The sequence below is a fragment of the Neoarius graeffei genome, chromosome 21 (assembly GCF_027579695.1).
Source record: "Neoarius graeffei isolate fNeoGra1 chromosome 21, fNeoGra1.pri, whole genome shotgun sequence".
Classification (NCBI taxonomy): domain Eukaryota; kingdom Metazoa; phylum Chordata; class Actinopteri; order Siluriformes; family Ariidae; genus Neoarius; species Neoarius graeffei.
In genome coordinates, this window is record NC_083589.1 from 36,810,540 (window position 1) to 36,828,132 (window position 17,593).

A 17,593-nucleotide genomic window follows, 5' to 3' on the forward strand; every position below is an offset into this window, starting at 1 on the left:
CGGACGAGAAGGCCTGGCTCTCAGTCTCCGCTCTAATTCATCCCAAAGGTGTTCTATCGGGTTGAGGTCAGGACTCTGTGCAGGCCAGTCAAGTTCATCCACACCAGACTCTGTCATCCATGTCTTTATGCACCTTGCTTTGTGCACTGGTGCACAGTCATGTTGGAAGAGGAAGGGGCCAGCTCCAAACTGTAAAAACAGTCTGCATGCCGAGGTGCTTGATTTTATACACCTGTGGCCATGGAAGTGATTGGAACACCTGATTCCGATAATTTGGATGGGTGAGCAAATACTTTTGGCAATATAAGGTATGTTCATACCTTAGATTTGAACGTGTTGGAAAAAACGTCATTGAAAGCAATGTAGTAATCTCATGTTGGATGCCAATATGGAACAGTACACACAGGGTGTAATACAGCATTTACCCTTTGATTTTGGTTTATTGTCACAGTACTATTCATACAGTTTACACTGGGACAAAAAGTACAAAAGTGAAATTCTCAGGAGCAGCCATGGCCTCAAGCTTTGAGACGCAGCTGTGGGCCCAAAGAGTCACTGGTTCGATTCCTGGGACCAGCAGGAAAAATGTGAGCGGAGTTCAGTGAATGAACAGCACTTTTCACTCCCTCTGTATCATGGCGGAAGTGCCCTTGAGCAAGGCACCTAACCCCCCACTGCTCTCTGGGTGCTATAGCATAGCTGCCCATTGCTTTGGATATGTGTGTATGCTCATTGCTCACTTGTATGTGCATGCGTATGTTCAGATGGGTTAAATGCAGAGGAGGAATTTCACTGTGCTTGAGTGAACATGTGACAAATAAAGGCTTCAACAATAAAGTCGTCAGTTAATTACCTCCGCCAAGGAGGTTATGTTTTCGGTAGTGTTGGTTTTTTGTTTGTTGGTTTGTCTGTTAGCAACATTACGGAAAAAGTAATGAACGGATTGCTCTGAATTTTTTCCAGAGGTGTGACTGGGCACAAGTAACAATCCATTAAATTCTGCACTGTAAAAAAAAAAAAATCCATTGTTTTTACGGAAAAATACTGGCAGCTGAATAATCCTGTTAAAAATACAGTGAAATGTAAGCAACATTACAGAATAACTTGTACATTTCACTGGGATTCCATGTACAATTAATGAAAACTAAATGTAAATTTTACAGGTATTCAATGTACAATAATCAATACATAACTGTTAATTTTACAGATATTCATTGTACAATAAAAAAGCATCTAGGAATGAATTGCGAGTGTTCTCGATTATTGGTTTTTGTGGCTCCAAAATGATGGTTACAAGCAATGAGCTACTAGACAGATATTTTATTTGATTTAGAGTTTTACGAAATGTGCCGGAGAGACTCTACTGACATTTTTTTATTTTTTTAACAGGGCAATGATGTAATTTTAACTATCACATTCTGTTTTAGTATTACAGTTTTTCTGTGTTTAAACTACAACAATTTGTAAATTCTACAAAAAAATATGATCAATTCAACATATTCTTACTGTTAAATTAACAGTGGTATTTGGTTAGGAGTTTTACAGTATATTGATGTAAATTACACACTGCTTCATTGTTTTTGTATTTACAGTTTTTTTATGTCATGATTTTACATAAATTCACTGTTAATTCTACGGACATTTTTTACAGTGTGGCGGTGATCCGGATCACCTTCTGGATCCTGGATTTTTTAAAGGATACTTGGCGGAGGTCTGTGATCTCCGAGTGCTTTTCTAGTTAAGAATAAAGTCGAAGTGGGTGGCATGGTGGTGTAGCGGGTAATGGTTCTGCCTCACAGCTTTAGGATTGCAAGTTCAATCCTGCTTCTGGGTTCCTGTTTGGTACATTCTGTGTTTGCATGGGTTTCCACGAGGTTCTCTGGTTTCCTCCTAATGTCCAAAAACAAGCTATGCTGAGTTTCCCAAAAGTATCGTAGCACAAAGATCATCGTTAAATGGTAGAGCAAGCTGCACAATGAACACTCTCCTAGTTAAGATGCTCTTAGCAGAAAGAGGCTTTTGGGAAACCCACCACTGTTCAGTTCAAAATTGCCCTGAGGTATGAATGCGTGTATCCGTGGTGTCCTGTGATGGAGTAGAATTACATCCAGGGTGATTTAAAAAAACAAAACAAAAAAAATCCCCTATTCTTCTTCTTTAAGGTTTTATGGCAGTTGGCAAACCAACTTAAAGGTGCATTACCGCCACCGACTGAGCTGGACTGTGGAACAGGGGATATAAGGGAGGAAAAAAAACCCTTATATTCTTTGAGCTAATTCTGAATCTTTCAGAAATTTGATAACATAACAATACATCTGACCTGATGCTCTCCCTAATAAACCAGGTAATGTGAAATTGTGATGATTAACCATTCTGAGAGATTTATAAAGCTCATTTCTTTCACATTCATATTTCTTACAGTGAAGTATTACATGCTTTACTGATTCTGGATGGCTACAGTAGGGTGTTTGCCTATTTTTTTAAGAGAATAGTTAAGTCCTGTATGTCCAATTCTTAAACAGGTGATCATGATGTCTTCTCTCCGACTCCTACCGCCTATCCTTCCAGTATTCACCTGTTTTTCAATGTAGAATAGATGTCTTCCTGTTTCACTGCCATCCCAATACTCCTGCCAGACTGACTTTGCATAGGACTTGATGTAAATCTTAGCCTCTGCCTTACTGATTGGGATTTGCAATTCTATATTTATATTATTTCGTGATTGCTTAGCCAGCTTGTCCACCTGTTCATTTCCCTCCAAGCCAACATGCACAGGTACCCAAAGAAAACTACCTAAAATGTTTTTTGAATCTATTTTACGCAAAGTTAGAAAGATTTCATTGATTATATCTGTTCGAAATGATTTACCTGATTGAATACTTTCCAATGCTGAGTAAAATAGTTATCTGAGATAATGACTGTTTTGTTTATTGCATTTTCATGAATCCATTTCAGGGCCAATAATATTGACACCAATTCTGTTGTATCCACCGTCACATTGTTGGTCACGCTTTTCTAAAAACTTACTCCTTTCTTTGGGATATACACTGCTGATCCAACACAGCCTTTTTTGGGGTCTTGAGAACCATCTGTAAATCCATCCATCCATCCATCCATCCATTATCTGTAGCCGCTTATCCTGTTCTACAGGGTTGCAGGTAAGCTGGAGCCTATCCCAGCTGACTATGGGCGAGAGGTGGGGTACACCCTGGACAAGTCGCCAGGTTATCACAGACCATCTGTAAATATACACGTATATTTAGAAAAATAAAAATCCAAATAATTTTGTACAATTTCCTTGACTGATATATCCTTTGATTTCTTTCTTATTTCCTGATGAATATTTAAATCTACAACTGGGAATGGGAATAACCATGGCGGGACTGGTGATGATGGGACTGTTGGGCAGTACTGTTGCTGATGTAAACCAATACTTTCTGCTTTAGCATCACTTATCCATCCAAAACTTAAGAAATTAGATTCGCAGTGTTCCCAACAATCTTTTGTAATAGTTTTAGCTGGATGGTTGTCATAATGTCCCTGAAGGCTGACCCCATATGTCATCATCAATGGTAGCCTTCTGATTCGAAATGGCATTTCCACCTGCACTGAAGACACTGGGGATGTTTTAAAAGACCCACTGCAAATTCTTAAAGCCTGAGCTTGGAGTACATCTAATGTTTTAATGTTTGATTCTGCTGCAGACATATAAGCTAAACATCCATCATCAAACACAGACCTACAAAGAGATCAATATAGGTTTTTTAATGACACTCTACTTGTTCCCCAAGTTTGTCCTGTCAAACACCAAAGAATATTGAGTATCTTTTTGCATTTATTTTTGACCTTATCTACAGTGGTGCTTGAAAGTTTGTGAACCCTTTAGAATTTTCTACATTTCTGCATAAATATGACCTAAAACATCATCAGATTTTCACACAAGTCCTAAAAGTAGATAAAGAGAACCCAGTTAAACAAATGAGACAAAAATATTATACTTGATCATTTATTTATTGAAGAAAATGATCCCATATTACATATCTGTGAGTGGCAAAAGTACGTGAACCTTTGCTTTCAGTACCTGGTGCGACCCCCTTGTGCAGCAATAACTGCAACTAAACATTTCCGGTGACTGTTGATCAGTCCTGCACACCGGCTTGGAGGAATTTTAGCCCATTCCTCCGTACAGAACAGCTTCAACTCTGGGATGCTGGTGGGTTTCCTCACATGAACTGCTCACTTCAGGTCCTTCCACAACATTTCGATTGGATTAAGGTCAGGACTTTGACTTGGCCACTCCAAAACATTAACTTTATTCTTCTTTAACCATTCATTGGTAGAACGACTTGTGTGCTTAGAGTCGTTGTCTTGCTGCATGACCCACCTTCTCTTGAGATTCAGTTCATGGACAGATGTCCTGACATTTTCCTTTAGAATTCACTGGTATAATTCAGAATTCATTGTCCCATCAGTGATGGCAAGCCGCCCTGGCCCAGATGCAGCAAAACAGGCCCAAACCATGATACTACCACCACCATGTTTCACAGATGGGATAAGGCTCTTATGCTGGAATGCAGTGTTTTCCTTTCTCCAAATATAATGCTGCTCATTTAAACCAAAACGTTCTATTTTGGTCTCATCTGTCCACAAAACATTTTTCCAACAGGCTTCTGGTTTGTCCACGTGATCTTTAGCAAAGTGCAGATGAGCAGCAATGTTCTTTTTGGAGAGCAGTGGCAACCCTGCCATGCACACCATTGTTGTTCAGTGTCCTCCTGATGGTGGACTCATGAACATTAACTAATGTGAGAGAGGCCTTCAGTTGCTTAGAAATTACCCTGGGGTCCTTTTGTGACCTTGCCGACTATTACACACCTTGCTCTCGGAGTGATCTTTGTTGGTCGACCACTCCTGGGGAGGGTAACAACGGACTTGAATTTCCTCCATTTTTACACAATCTGTCTGACTGTGGATTGGTGGAGTCCAAACTCTTTAGAGACGGTTTTGTAACCTTTTCCAGCCTGATAAGCATCAACAACGCTTTTTCTGAGGTCCTCAGAAATCTCCTTTGTTCGTGCCATGATACACTTCCACAAACATGTGTTGTGAAGATCAGACTTTGATAGATCCCTGTTCTTGAAATAAAACAAGGTGCCCACTCACACCTGATTGTCATCTCATTGATTGAAAGCACCTGACTCGAATTTCACCTTCAAATTAACTGCTAATCCTAGAGGTTCACATACTTTTGCCACTCACAGATATGCAATATTGGATCATTTTCCTCAATAAATAAATCTCATCTCATTATCTCTAGCTGCTTTATCCTGTTCGACAGGGTCGCAGGCAAGCTGGAGCCTATCCCAGCTGACTACGGGCGAAAGGCGGGGTACACCCTGGACAAGTCGCCAGGTCATCACAGGGCCGACACATAGACACAGACAACCATTCACACCTACGGTCAATTTAGAGTCACCAGTTAACCTAACCTGCATGTCTTTGGACTGTGGGGGAAACCGGAGCACCCAGAGGAAACCCACGCGGACAACATGCAAACTCCACACAGAAAAGCCCTCGCCGGCCATGGGGCTCGAACCCGGACCTCGAACCTGGACCTTCTTGCTGTGAGGCGACAGCGCTAACCACTACACCACCATGCCAACCTCAATAAATAAATGACTAAGTATAATATTTTTGTCTCATTTGTTTAACTGGGTTCTTTTTATCTACTTTTAGGACTTGTGTGAAAATCTGATGATGTTTTAGGTCATATTTATGCAGAAATTTCTATTGAAAATTCTAAAGGGTTCACAAACTTTCAAGCACCACTGTAAGTGAACCTTCCATGTTAGCTTTTCACCAAACCAAACCAAAGAAACAAACAAACCTATTATTTTTTCTCAAGTAAAAGTAGAAGTCATAGACTGACTGAGATCCAGCTGGGTATTTTTGCTGACAGCAGACTTCCAGTAGTGCTCACTTCTGATTGGCCAGCCAGTGCTCTCTGATTGGTCAGCTCACTTTGGACTTTCTCAGTCTAACCAATCAGCTCGCGATTTGCTCCCTGTAGGGCTGCACCAACATGGCGGCTTTCTGAGTTTACGAAGAGGGGAAAGATAGCTAATGTAATGTAAATACAGCAAGTGTGGGTTATTTGGAGAGTGTATTAGTCGTTTGAAGTGTTGATGGTGTGTTGTACAGAGAGGAATAAAACATGTCGAGCGACGGAAGTAAAAAACAGTTCTGGAAAAGAAACACAGCGAAGGTTCCTGGCAGGTAAAGTGACGTGTTCATGCTAACATGCTATTAGCTGCTAATGCTAATGGGTTGAAATGTGCTACAGGTTTGAATGAAAGATGTCAGAAATGGCGAGGGGCGTTTTGTCCACTTGCTGGTTGTGATCGCATGTTGTGAGCTTTTCCACACGCTTTGGCTGAGCTGGGAAGCGAACCTAGTCCGAGCTGATTAGCCTCTCTGACTAGCTAAGATTTCTTTTCCAGCAATTACACATTTCCTGTACTTACACTGCGAACAGTCGGCCTTGTGTAATGTTTCAGCAGTGTCACACCTCCTGTTAGGAACTTTTTTTTAATTTCTAAGTGTTTGACACGAAACAGGATGATCTAGCACCTGTGGATGGAGCAGAAGACCCTGGATGTGTTGATCTGCAAGGGAACAGCAGCACAGTTCGAGTCTAAAGTGTTCAAACTGTTGATTTAACAGCTGTGATTGTCATGTTCAGCTTCCTTCACTCTGTTTATTTTACCTTCTTAGCCTCACAGTCAGAAGGTCCAGGTTCGAGCCCCGTGACCAGAAAGGCGAGGGCCTTTCTGTGCGGAGTTTGCATGTTCTCCCCGTGTCCGCGTGGGTTTCCTCCGGGTGCTCCGGTTTCCCCCACAGTCCAAAGACATGCAGGTTAGGTTAACTGGTGACTCTAATGGCCCTTTTCCACTACCCTTTTTCAGCTCACTTCAGCCCGACACGGCTCGCGTTTCGACTATCTAAGAACAGCACGACTCAGCTCGCTTCAGCCCTACTCAGCCCCCAAAACTCGCATGGTTTTGGAGTGGGGCTGAAGCGAGCCAAACCGAGCCGAGTGGGGCTAGGGGCGTGAGGAGACACTCCCCTGTGCACTGATTGGTGAGGAGGAGTGTCCTCACATGCCCACACACGCCCCGCGAGCACGCTGGGATCTGTAAACACCGTAAACCCGGAAGAAGAAGAATTACGAGAATTTCTGAAGCCTTATGCGCCTCGCCTCATCTATACGCTCTTGCCAGTATCTGTTGGCGTTGTCGGTGACAACAAGCCACAGCACCAAGACCAGCAACACTAACGACTCCATGTCCTCCATGTTTATTGTTTACTATCCGGGTCGTGAGACTACCGCTTAAAAGCTCACTGATGTCACTGTTTGCGCTGCCTAACGACATCACGTGACATCCACCCACTTTCGCTAACTCCACCCAATGTGTCCACCCACTTCCAGCCAGCATGGTTCAGCGTGGTTGTAGTCGAAATGCAACTCCAACAGCCCCACTCAGCTCGACTCAGCACGGCACGGCTCAGCTCGACTCAGCCCAACTCAGCACGGCACGGCTCAGCCCAACTCAGCCGCTTTGGTAGTGGAAAAGCGGCATAAATTGAGCGTAGGTGTGAATGTGAGTGTGAATGGTTGTCTGTGTCTATGTGTCAGCCCTGTGATGACCTGGCGACTTGTCCAGGGTGTATCCCGCCTTTCACCCGTAGTCAGCTGGGATAGGCTCCAGCTTGCCTGCGATCCTGTAGAACAGGATAAAGTGGCTAGAGATAATGAGATGAGATGAGATGGCTCTACAGGCACATGCTAGACAGCAAAGATGCCTTCAAAAAGAGTGAAGTTAAATGTTGGTGTACTGGTTAATACTGACGCCTCACGGCAAGAAGGTTCTGGGTTCGAGCCCAGCGGCCTGCAGGGGCCTTTCTGTGTGGAGTTCTCGCTGTGTCTGGGTGATCCAGTTTCCTCAACAGTCCAAAGACATGCAGTTAGGTTAACATGGGCTGAAGTGCCCTTGAGCAAGGTACTTAACCCCTGACTCTGACCGCTCCCCGGGCGCTGTAGTATGCTGTGCGTTTACTGCTTCAGATGGGTTAAATGCACAGGATGACTCTTACTGTGCTTGAAGTGTGCATGTGACAAAGATTTATTTTTCTAAAATACTATAAAGAGCGGGGCGGCACGGTGGTGTAGTGGTTAGCGCTGTCGCCTCACAGCAAGAAGGTCCAGGTTCGAGCCCCGTGACCAGAAAGGCGAGGGCCTTTCTGTGCGGAGTTTGCATGTTCTCCCCGTGTCTGCGTGGGTTTCCTCCAGGTGCTCCGGTTTCCCCCACAGTCCAAAGACATGCAGGTTAGGTTAACTGGTGACTATAAATTGAGCGTAGGTGTGAATGTGAGTGTGAATGGTTGTCTGTGTCTATGTGTCAGCCCTGTGATGACTTGTCCAGGGTGTACCCCGCCTTTCGCCCGTAGTCAGCTGGTATAGGCTCCAGCTTGCCTGCGACCCTGTAGAACAGGGTAAAGCGGCTAGAGATAATGAGATGAGACTAGAAAGAGCAGTAAACAGTAATACAGTGGTGCTTGAAAGTTTGTGAACCCTTTAGAATTTTTGATAGAATTTTCTGCATAAATATGACCTAAAACATCAGATTTTCACACAAGTCCTAAAAGTAGATAAAGAGAACCCAGTTAAACAAATGAGACAAAAATATTATACTTGGTCATTTATTTATTGAGGAAAATGATCCAATATTACATATCTGTGAGTGGCAATTTGAAGGTGAAATTAGAGTCAGGTGTTTTCAATCAATGGGACGACAATCAGGTGTGAGTGGGCACCCTGTTTTATTTAAAGAACAGGGATCTATCAAAGTCTGATCTTCACAACACATGTTTGTGGAAGTGTATCATGGCACGAACAAAGGAGATTTCTGAGGACCTCAGAAAAAGCGTTGTTGATGCTCATCAGGCTGGAAAAGGTTACAAAACCATCTCTAAAGAGTTTAGACTCCTCCAATCCACAGTCAGACAGATTGTGTACAAATGGAGGAAATTCAAGACCATTGTTACCCTCCCCAGGAGTGGTCAACCAACAAAGATCACTCCAAGAGCAAGGCGTGTAATAGTCGGCAAGGTCACAAAGGACCCCAGGGTCAAGTCAAATCAAGTTTATTTCTATAGCGCTTTTAACAATAAACATTGTCGCAAAGCAGCTTTACAGAACTTGAATGACTTGAAACATGAGCTAATTTTATCCCAAATCCATCCCCAATGAGCAAGCCTGTGGCAAGGAAAAACTCCCTCAGACGACATGAGGAAGAAACCTCAAGAGGAACCAGACTCAAAAGGGAATCCATCTTCATTTGGGCAACAACAGACAGCCTGACTATAATATTAACAGTTTTAACATGAAGTCAGTTTCGTTGATGGAAACTTGAGTGCAAAACTGTTCATGAAACTGCAATCCTAAAGTTAGGAAGTCAACTGTAGTTCTCAGCCGTAAAAGCATTTCTGTAAGTGTCCAGAACGTCCTCCAAGTGTGACTGTCAACTGTCCACATGGGGCTGTCTTCCACAGGAGTGATGTGATGAGACTCCAACCAGACACAGGGCACCAGGATGGATCAGGCAGGGTAACTTCTAAGCAACTGAAGGCCTCTCTCACATTGGTTAATGTTCATGAGTCCACCATCAGGAGAACACTGAACAGCAATGGTGTGCATGGCAGGGTTGCAAGGAGAAAACCACTGCTCTCCAAAAAGAACATTGCTGCTCGTCTGCAGTTTGCTAAAGATCACGTGGACAAGCCAGAAGGTTATTGGAAAAATGTTTTGTGGACGGATGAGACCAAAATAGAACTTTTTGGTTTAAATGAGAAGCGTTATGTTTGGAGAAAGGAAAACACTGCATTCCAGCATAAGAGCCTTATCCCATCTGTGAAACATGGTGGTGGTAGTATCATGGTTTGGGCCTGTTTTGCTGCATCTGGGCCAGGACGGCTTGCCATCATTGATGGAACAATGAATTCTGAATTATACCAGTGAATTCTAAAGGAAAATATCAGGACATCTGTCCATGAACTGAATCTCAAGAGAAGGTGGGTCATGCAGCAAGACAACGACCCTAAGCACACAAGTCGTTCTACCAAAGAATGGTTAAAGAAGAATAAAGTGAATGCTTTGGAATGGCCAAGTCAAAGTCCTGACCTTAATCCAATCGAAATGTTGTGGAAGGACCTGAAGCGAGCAGTTCATGTGAGGAAACCCACCAACATCCCAGAGTTGAAGCTGTTCTGTACGGAGGAATGGGCTAAAATTCCTCCAAGCCAGTGTGCAGGACTGATCAACAGTTACCGCAAACGTTTAGTTGCAGTTATTGCTGCACAAGGGGGTCACACCAGATACTGAAAGCAAAGGTTCACATACTTTTGCCACTCACAGATATGTAATATTGGATCATTTTCCTCAATAAATAAATGACCAAGTATAATATTTTTGTCTCATTTGTTTAACTGGGTTCTCTTTATCTACTTTTAGGACTTGTGTGAAAATCTGATGATGTTTTAGGTCATATTTATGCAGAAATGTAGAAAATTCTAAAGGGTTCACAAACTTTCAAGCACCACTGTAAATGAACCAAAGTCAATATTCTGTGTGACAACTCTTTGCTTGAAGAACAAAAATCGTAGTCTCAGGTACAATGAAGAAAAAAGAAGAAACCTTTATTTGTCACATGCACACTTCAGGCACAGTGAGAGTCATCCTCTGCATTTAACCCATCTGAAGCAGAAAACACACGCGTGCACACACCCAGAGCAGTGGATGGCCATACTACAGCACCCGGGGAGCGGTCAAGGTTAAGTACCTTGCTCAAGAGCACTTCAGGCTTATAGTTGCCTCATGTTAACCTAACTGCATGTCTTTGGACTGTGGGGGAACCCGGAGCACCCAGAGGAAACCCACACAGACATGGGGGGGAACATGCAAACTCCACACAGAAAGACCCCTGTTGGCGGCTGGGCTCGAACCCAGAACCTTCTTGCTGTGAGGCGACATTGCTAACCACTACACCACCGTGCCAGCCTGAGTGAGTGCAGTTTTAGAAGGAAATGAGCTGTAGGCTTTAATGAGCATCTTGCTGAACCAGCCACAGTTCTTCTGGACACTTGGACTGTCACACTTGCTTCTTCATTTTGTAACAAATCCCAGTAGCCTTCATTCTGTTTTATTATTATTATTATTTTGTCTGAGCAGTGGGCAGCACGGTGGTTTAGTGGTTAGCACGGTCACCTCACAGCAAGAAGGTCCGGGCTCGAGCCCCGTGACCAGAAAGGCGAGGGCCTTTCTGTGTGGAGTTTGCATGTTCTCCCCGTGTCCGCGTGGGTTTCCTCCGGGTGCTCCGGTTTCCCCCACAGTCCAAAGACATGCAGGTTAGGTTAACTGGTGACTATAAATTGACCGTAGGTGTGAATGTGAGTGTGAATGGTTGTCTGTGTCTATGTGTCAGCCCTGTGATGACCTGGCGACTTGTCCGGGGTGTACCCCACCTTTCGCCCGTAGTCAGCTGGGATAGGCTCCAGATAATTAATTGATGGATGGATGTCTGACCAGTGACATTTCTCTGTCACATTTTGTTCTGGAAAACTAATGTTTGGAAATCTACAGTGATTTTGGACTGACTTGATAATGTAGAAGTAAAACGATAGAAGTAAGGCCCCCCCTAAAAAAAAAAAGTGTGTGTGTGTTTCCTCCTGAGAACCAACCCATAGACTTGTGTCCTCTGTAGTTGACATTTGTTTTACGTGCACACCCTCTTACTCTTTCAAGCGATTCACTTGAATCTTGGTGTCTTGTAAAAAGTACACCCTGGGCTTTCCGATAATATATCATATGACTCGGAGGTTGCTGGGAAATTCCTTGTAAGGAAATCACAACAAAAGAGAAATTGAGAGAGACATTTTTTTTCTTGGTTCCCAGGAGGATAGATATGAGGGTGCCTAAACTTGTGCACACTTCTGTACGTTTGATAGTGAACTCCTTTCAGCTGTTCCTCTTTCACTTCCAAATTCAGACACAGTTGCCAGCTGTTCAGGGGGAAAATGGTGGCTTAAAAAGTTGCTAGATGTCATCAGGTGACGCCACAGGCGATCACAGCATGCCATCAGAATCAGGAACAGCTTCGGAAGAGATGAGCTTTATTAGAAGGGTAAAAGAGTGGAAATCTCCCACAAATTATCAGATTTATTCCAAAAAAAAAAAAAAATCTTGAACGGCCGTCTCAAATTTGCTTCATACTATATTTTAAAAAATAAATGTCACTATTCCCAATAAATAGTGTGCAGAATATTCAGCTTGTATCTGCATTAGTTTAGTTTATTGAGTTTGCCACCTTGACACAAAATAGGGATCATGATGATGATGATGATGATTATGGGGTGTTCACACGGCAACTTTTACTCCGGTGTAGCACCGGGGCTGCCCCGGTAGAGCGTTCACACGGTACAAAGTTATACCGGTGTCGCCCCTGAAAGCTGCTTAAACCGGTGCAAATCTAACCCTGCTCGGGAGGTGGTTTAAGAAATTTACTCCGGAGTAAATGCTAGTTTGCGGGGCAGCACCGATATAAAATGGGACGTCTGAACGCTCCAGGGGTAGACTCGCTACGCGTGAGGAGAGTTGATTACATACGGGCATTGCATAATTTGCATCCTGGTATTTTGCGCTTCCAAAATGGCGAATATCAACAACAACAGAACTGCGTGTCTTCCAGTGTTGCCAGATTGGGCGGTTTTAAGTGCATTTTGGCGGATTTGAACATATTTTGGGCTGGAAAACGTCAGCAGTATCTGGCAACACCGGTGTCTTCATCCACGTTGTTTTCCTGGCGCTTGGTGATGCCATGACAACCGGGAAAAGGAAGTACGTTTTCACGCATGTGCATATTTCATTTCCGCATTATTACTATCGTTTTTAATTATTACTATCATTTTCGTTTTTAAAACACGGCAGTTTTTGCACGGTCGCAAAAACTGCCATGTGAACGCAAGTGGGGCTGCACCGGTGCTAACACGCTTCTCTCTAGTAAGCAGGTTTGTGACGTGTGAACGCTCCACAAAATTTACACCGGTGTAAGATATATCGCAACAAAATACATCGGTGCAGCATCGATGCAAATATGTGCCATGTGAACACCCCTATTTAAAGGATTTTACACAGTTGCACGAAGGTATGAAGTTTATCTTCAAGTGGTGAATATATTCACGTGTATGTGAAGGGAATGGGTGAAAATATTTTCAACACGAGAAGATAAACTTCATCTCTTGGCACCACCATGTAATGCTCTTTATATTATATGGACACACCAACAAAACATGTGCAAGTTAATCAAGAGAATTTAAATTTGACCCGGTTTGCCATTTTGACAAAGTCAGCGGGAAGACGCTGGGAGTGACGCCATCGGAGTAAAATATCAGGAATTATTATACATACAGGACGCTTTTTCCATGGAATAAAAACGTCGTCTTGTGGTTTTATTGATAGCATGCAATATTGTTAGCATATCGCTTATCCTCCGTGTATTACGCCACTCTACCCAATGGAGAATGAGCGTTGAATATGGTTTATGATACTGCATGGTTGTCAAGGCAACATGACGTAACACGTCGGAGAAGTAAAACTTCCGCACGAGTGGGCGACAGTGACCGTTTGTAGACACACATGGCGACCAGGTTTGCTTCATTAAAAACGGAAGATTTTGAGAAAATTTTGGCTGCCAGGTCGCCCCGCTGTTGATGTTGATTTTAAAACTAAGTAAGTAAATTATACAGGTGAAAATAATAATATTTGGGTTGACTGTGCTAAAGTTGGCCTTCGCTAACACGACACCTGCTGGAAGGTAACTGGACTGCCACACCAACAACGACGAGTCGCGGCTAAGCTCGCATTGGCCTTCGTTAACACTCTTGCTCAATGCTACACTGGCTGGAAGGTCACTTCCAATTACCGCTAACGGCACTGGGTCACGGGTAATGCTGGGCATAGACTGTGCGATTTTTGGCCCGATTTTGACATGATTTTCACTCGTGCAACTATTTTGGAGATCGGGCCGAGTTTTGGCTCAATCGTGCGTCTCGGATCGTGTAGTATACATGGGGTAACGACAAGCGATTAACACCTCACGACCTCCTCCCGATCGATCGGATGAAAATCAAACCTGTTTGAAATCCTGAGCATCGCATCCGAGCATCGGATCGTATAGTGTGAGAACAGGAATCGTAAGCTGCGTGCTGTTTACCCCTGCGATTCACTCGTACAGTGTGAGCAGCAGCTGAATACCGCGATTGAAAAAATCGCACAGTGTATGCCCAGCTTAAGCTAGTGTTGGCCTTTGAGAGTGCTGATATAAAGAGTGTGTGTACCGGTATGTATAATAATAATATTGGGGGTGGCATGGTGGTGTAGTGGTTAGCGCTGTCGCCTCACAGCAAGAAGGTCCGGGTTCGAGCCCCGTGGCTGGCGAGGGCCTTTCTGTGTGGAGTTTGCATGTTCTCCCCGTGTCCGTGTGGGTTTCCTCTGGGTGCTCTGGTTTCCCCCACAGTCCAAAGACATGCAGGTTAGGTTAACTGGTGACTCTAATGGCCCTTTTCCACTACCCTTTTTCAGCTCACTTCAGCCCGACACGGCTCGCGTTTCGACTACCAAAGAACAGCACGACTCAGATCGCTTCAGCCCTGCTTAGCCCCTAAAACTCGCACCGTTTTGAAGTGGGGCTGAAGCGAGCCAAAGCGAGCTGAGTGAGGCTGGGGGCGTGAGCAGACACTCCCCTGTGCACTGATTGGTGAGGAGGAGTGTCCTCACATGCCCACACACGCCCTGCGAGCACGGTGGGATCTGTAAAACCGGAAGAAGAAGAATTACGAATTACGAGAATTTCTGAAGCCTTATGCGCCTCGCCTCATCTATACGCTCTTGCCAGTATCTGTTGGCGTTGTCGGTGACAACAAGCCACAGCACCAAGACCAGCAACACTAACGACTCCATGTCCTCCATGTTTATTGTTTACTATCCGGGTCGTGAGACTACCGCTTAAAAGGTCACTGATGTCACTGTTTGACCCGCCTAACGACATCACGTGACGTCCACCCACTTTCGCTAACTCCACCCAATGTGTCCACCCACTTCCAGCCAGCACGGTTCAGCGCGGTTGTAGTCGAAATGCAACTTCAATAGCCCCGCTCAGCTCGACTCAGCCCAACTCAGCACGGCACGGCTCAGCCCGACTCAGCCGCGTTGGTAGTGGAAAAGCGGCATTAATTGACCGTAGGTGTGAATGTGAGTGTGAATGGTTGTCTGTGTCTATGTGTCAGCCCTGTGATGACCTGGCGACTTGTCCAGGGTGTACCCCGCCTTTCGCCCGTAGTCAGCTGGGATAGGCTCCAGCTTGCCTGCGACCCTGTAGAACAGGATAAAGCGGCTACAGATAATGAAATGAGATAATAATATTGGCTGGATTTTTTTTTCTTGGTCTATCAGATATATTCAATTGAGCTACTTGTCTTCAACTCATTCAATATCATGCTAGCTGAATATATCTGATATCCCATGAAAAACAGCCAGCCAATATTATTTAAATGTCCCTGAGATCTGCGATGTATTTCATATGAAAAATGCAAGTTTTTCAACACGAGAAGATAAACTTCATATCTTCACACCAGCGTGTGATTTTCTTTTAATTATACAGACACATTCACAAAGTGCCCAAATTTATCAAAACAATTCATTGATTTCCTCACGAGTGACCTATAGAGATTTATGTCATGGTTTTGGTTCTCCATGTCCCGGATGGAGCTCGTGTGAAAAATATGAGTGGCGTATTTCCCAGTTAAACACTTGTCATTATAATACAGTACGGTATGTCAAGTCAAGTTTATTTGTATCGCGCTTTAACAATAAACATTGAGCTAATTTGATCCCTAATCTATCCCCACTGAGCACGCCTGTGGCGACGGTTGCCCAAATGAGGAACCCATCCTCATTTGGGCAACAACAGACAACATGACTATAACATTAACAGTTTTAACATGAAGTCAGCTTTGTTGATGCTATAGCCCCCCCCACCGACGGAAACCCGAGCGCAAAACCGTTCACGACAACCGCAGTCCCAAAGTCAGCAAGTCAGCTGCAGTCTCCAGCCACAAAAGCACCACTGCAAGAGTCCAGAGCGTCCTCCAGGCGCGACCCCCAACTGTCCACATGGGGCCACCCTCCACAGGAGCGATGCGATGAGACTCCAACCAGACACAGGGCACCAGGATGGATCAGGCAGGTCCGAGGAGCAGAAGAGGTCAGCGTCTCGATCCCAGGACCGACATGTAACTCAGAGGGACAGATTTGAAGAGGAGGAGAGAGAGAGAGGGAGAAAACCACAGGTTGTTAGCAGGGGTTTTTCTCGAAAAATTTAGTCTGAGGGCGCTCACCATGGTGAGGGAGCGAAGCGACCGGGGGGGGGTTGTCCACCCCCCCACCGTGCGAAGCCTTTGAAAAATTGAGGCTACAATGGGACATTCTGAGGCTATCTGAGAGGGAAATTGTAATAAATTGTTTGTCAACATTGAAAAAGAAAGAAGTAATCTTCTTCTGCCCCGGACAGTCTTTGTCTTTCTTCCGTTTCGTGCCGCGGGATGACATCTTTAAATGCCCAAGTGTCAACAAAAACAACTCGCGAACTACTTCTGTCAAAAGCTCCCGCGCCGGTGGGTGAAAGGTCATTCAGTCTCGAGAAATCTCACTCTACAAGTCAGCTGACCTTGTATGTAACCCATGTCAAATCTCGCGAGAGCAGCTGCGACAAGTAAACAACTAAACATGGCGCCTCAGTCTGGGAAACGCCAATTCGGATTGTTTTTGCACTGTCTGGCGGTGTATCTACTATGATTGGAATATTTTTGGAGTAATTATAACATATTTGATGATCAGACACATTGTCACGTGGTGTTGCTGGGATGTTTTCACGGAGAAAAGATCGTTTTGAGAAAGATTGCATGTTGTGCAGTAGCATATAAGTGCATGGCCTGAGTGTGACTTGGGGTTCAATCGGCATTTCGGTAAGAGGGTGCAGCGCCCCTGTTCCCCGGTTTAGACGAAAGCCTGGTTAGGTATGCCCAACGTCACCTGAATAAGGCGGAACAGTATACGTATTGCACTGAGTACAAGCAGGGAGTCCGGCAACTAACTATGACAGCGTAACTAAAAGGGGAGAGCCAGAAGGAGAAACAGGCATGAGGGAGCCCCGGGACATAAAGCAGGCCAGCCACTACACCGTCAACAAACTCGAGTGGGGACTGACAGCATCCATACATCCCAGTTTACCAAAACACTCTGTCTGAGGATCCTCCAGATCTACTCCTTTCCCTCATAAACACCATTAACAAAAGGCTTGTATGTCACTGACGTGTGAGAATGAACCGTGATGTGTTTCCCTGTATGTTCAGGAGCGTTTTTAAGGAACACAATAGCATTTGAATTGAATTGAATTGATTTGATTTTTTAAAATGTTTTCAA

At 44.3% G+C, this 17,593-nt stretch overlaps 1 protein-coding gene across 3 annotated transcripts in view; it reads left to right on the forward strand.

Annotated features, from left to right (window-relative positions):
* The first annotated feature begins 6,074 nt into the window (after window positions 1-6,074).
* Window positions 6,075-17,593, forward strand: part of tbc1d22a (TBC1 domain family, member 22a) — a 490,669-nt gene continuing 479,150 nt past the window's right edge. For all 3 annotated transcript variants that reach the window (XM_060903060.1, XM_060903062.1, XM_060903061.1), the window contains exon 1: window positions 6,075-6,276. In XM_060903060.1, coding sequence (XP_060759043.1) covers window positions 6,215-6,276 — 62 coding nt within the window. In that variant the 5' untranslated portion in view covers window positions 6,075-6,214. The remainder of the gene's footprint in view (window positions 6,277-17,593) is intronic.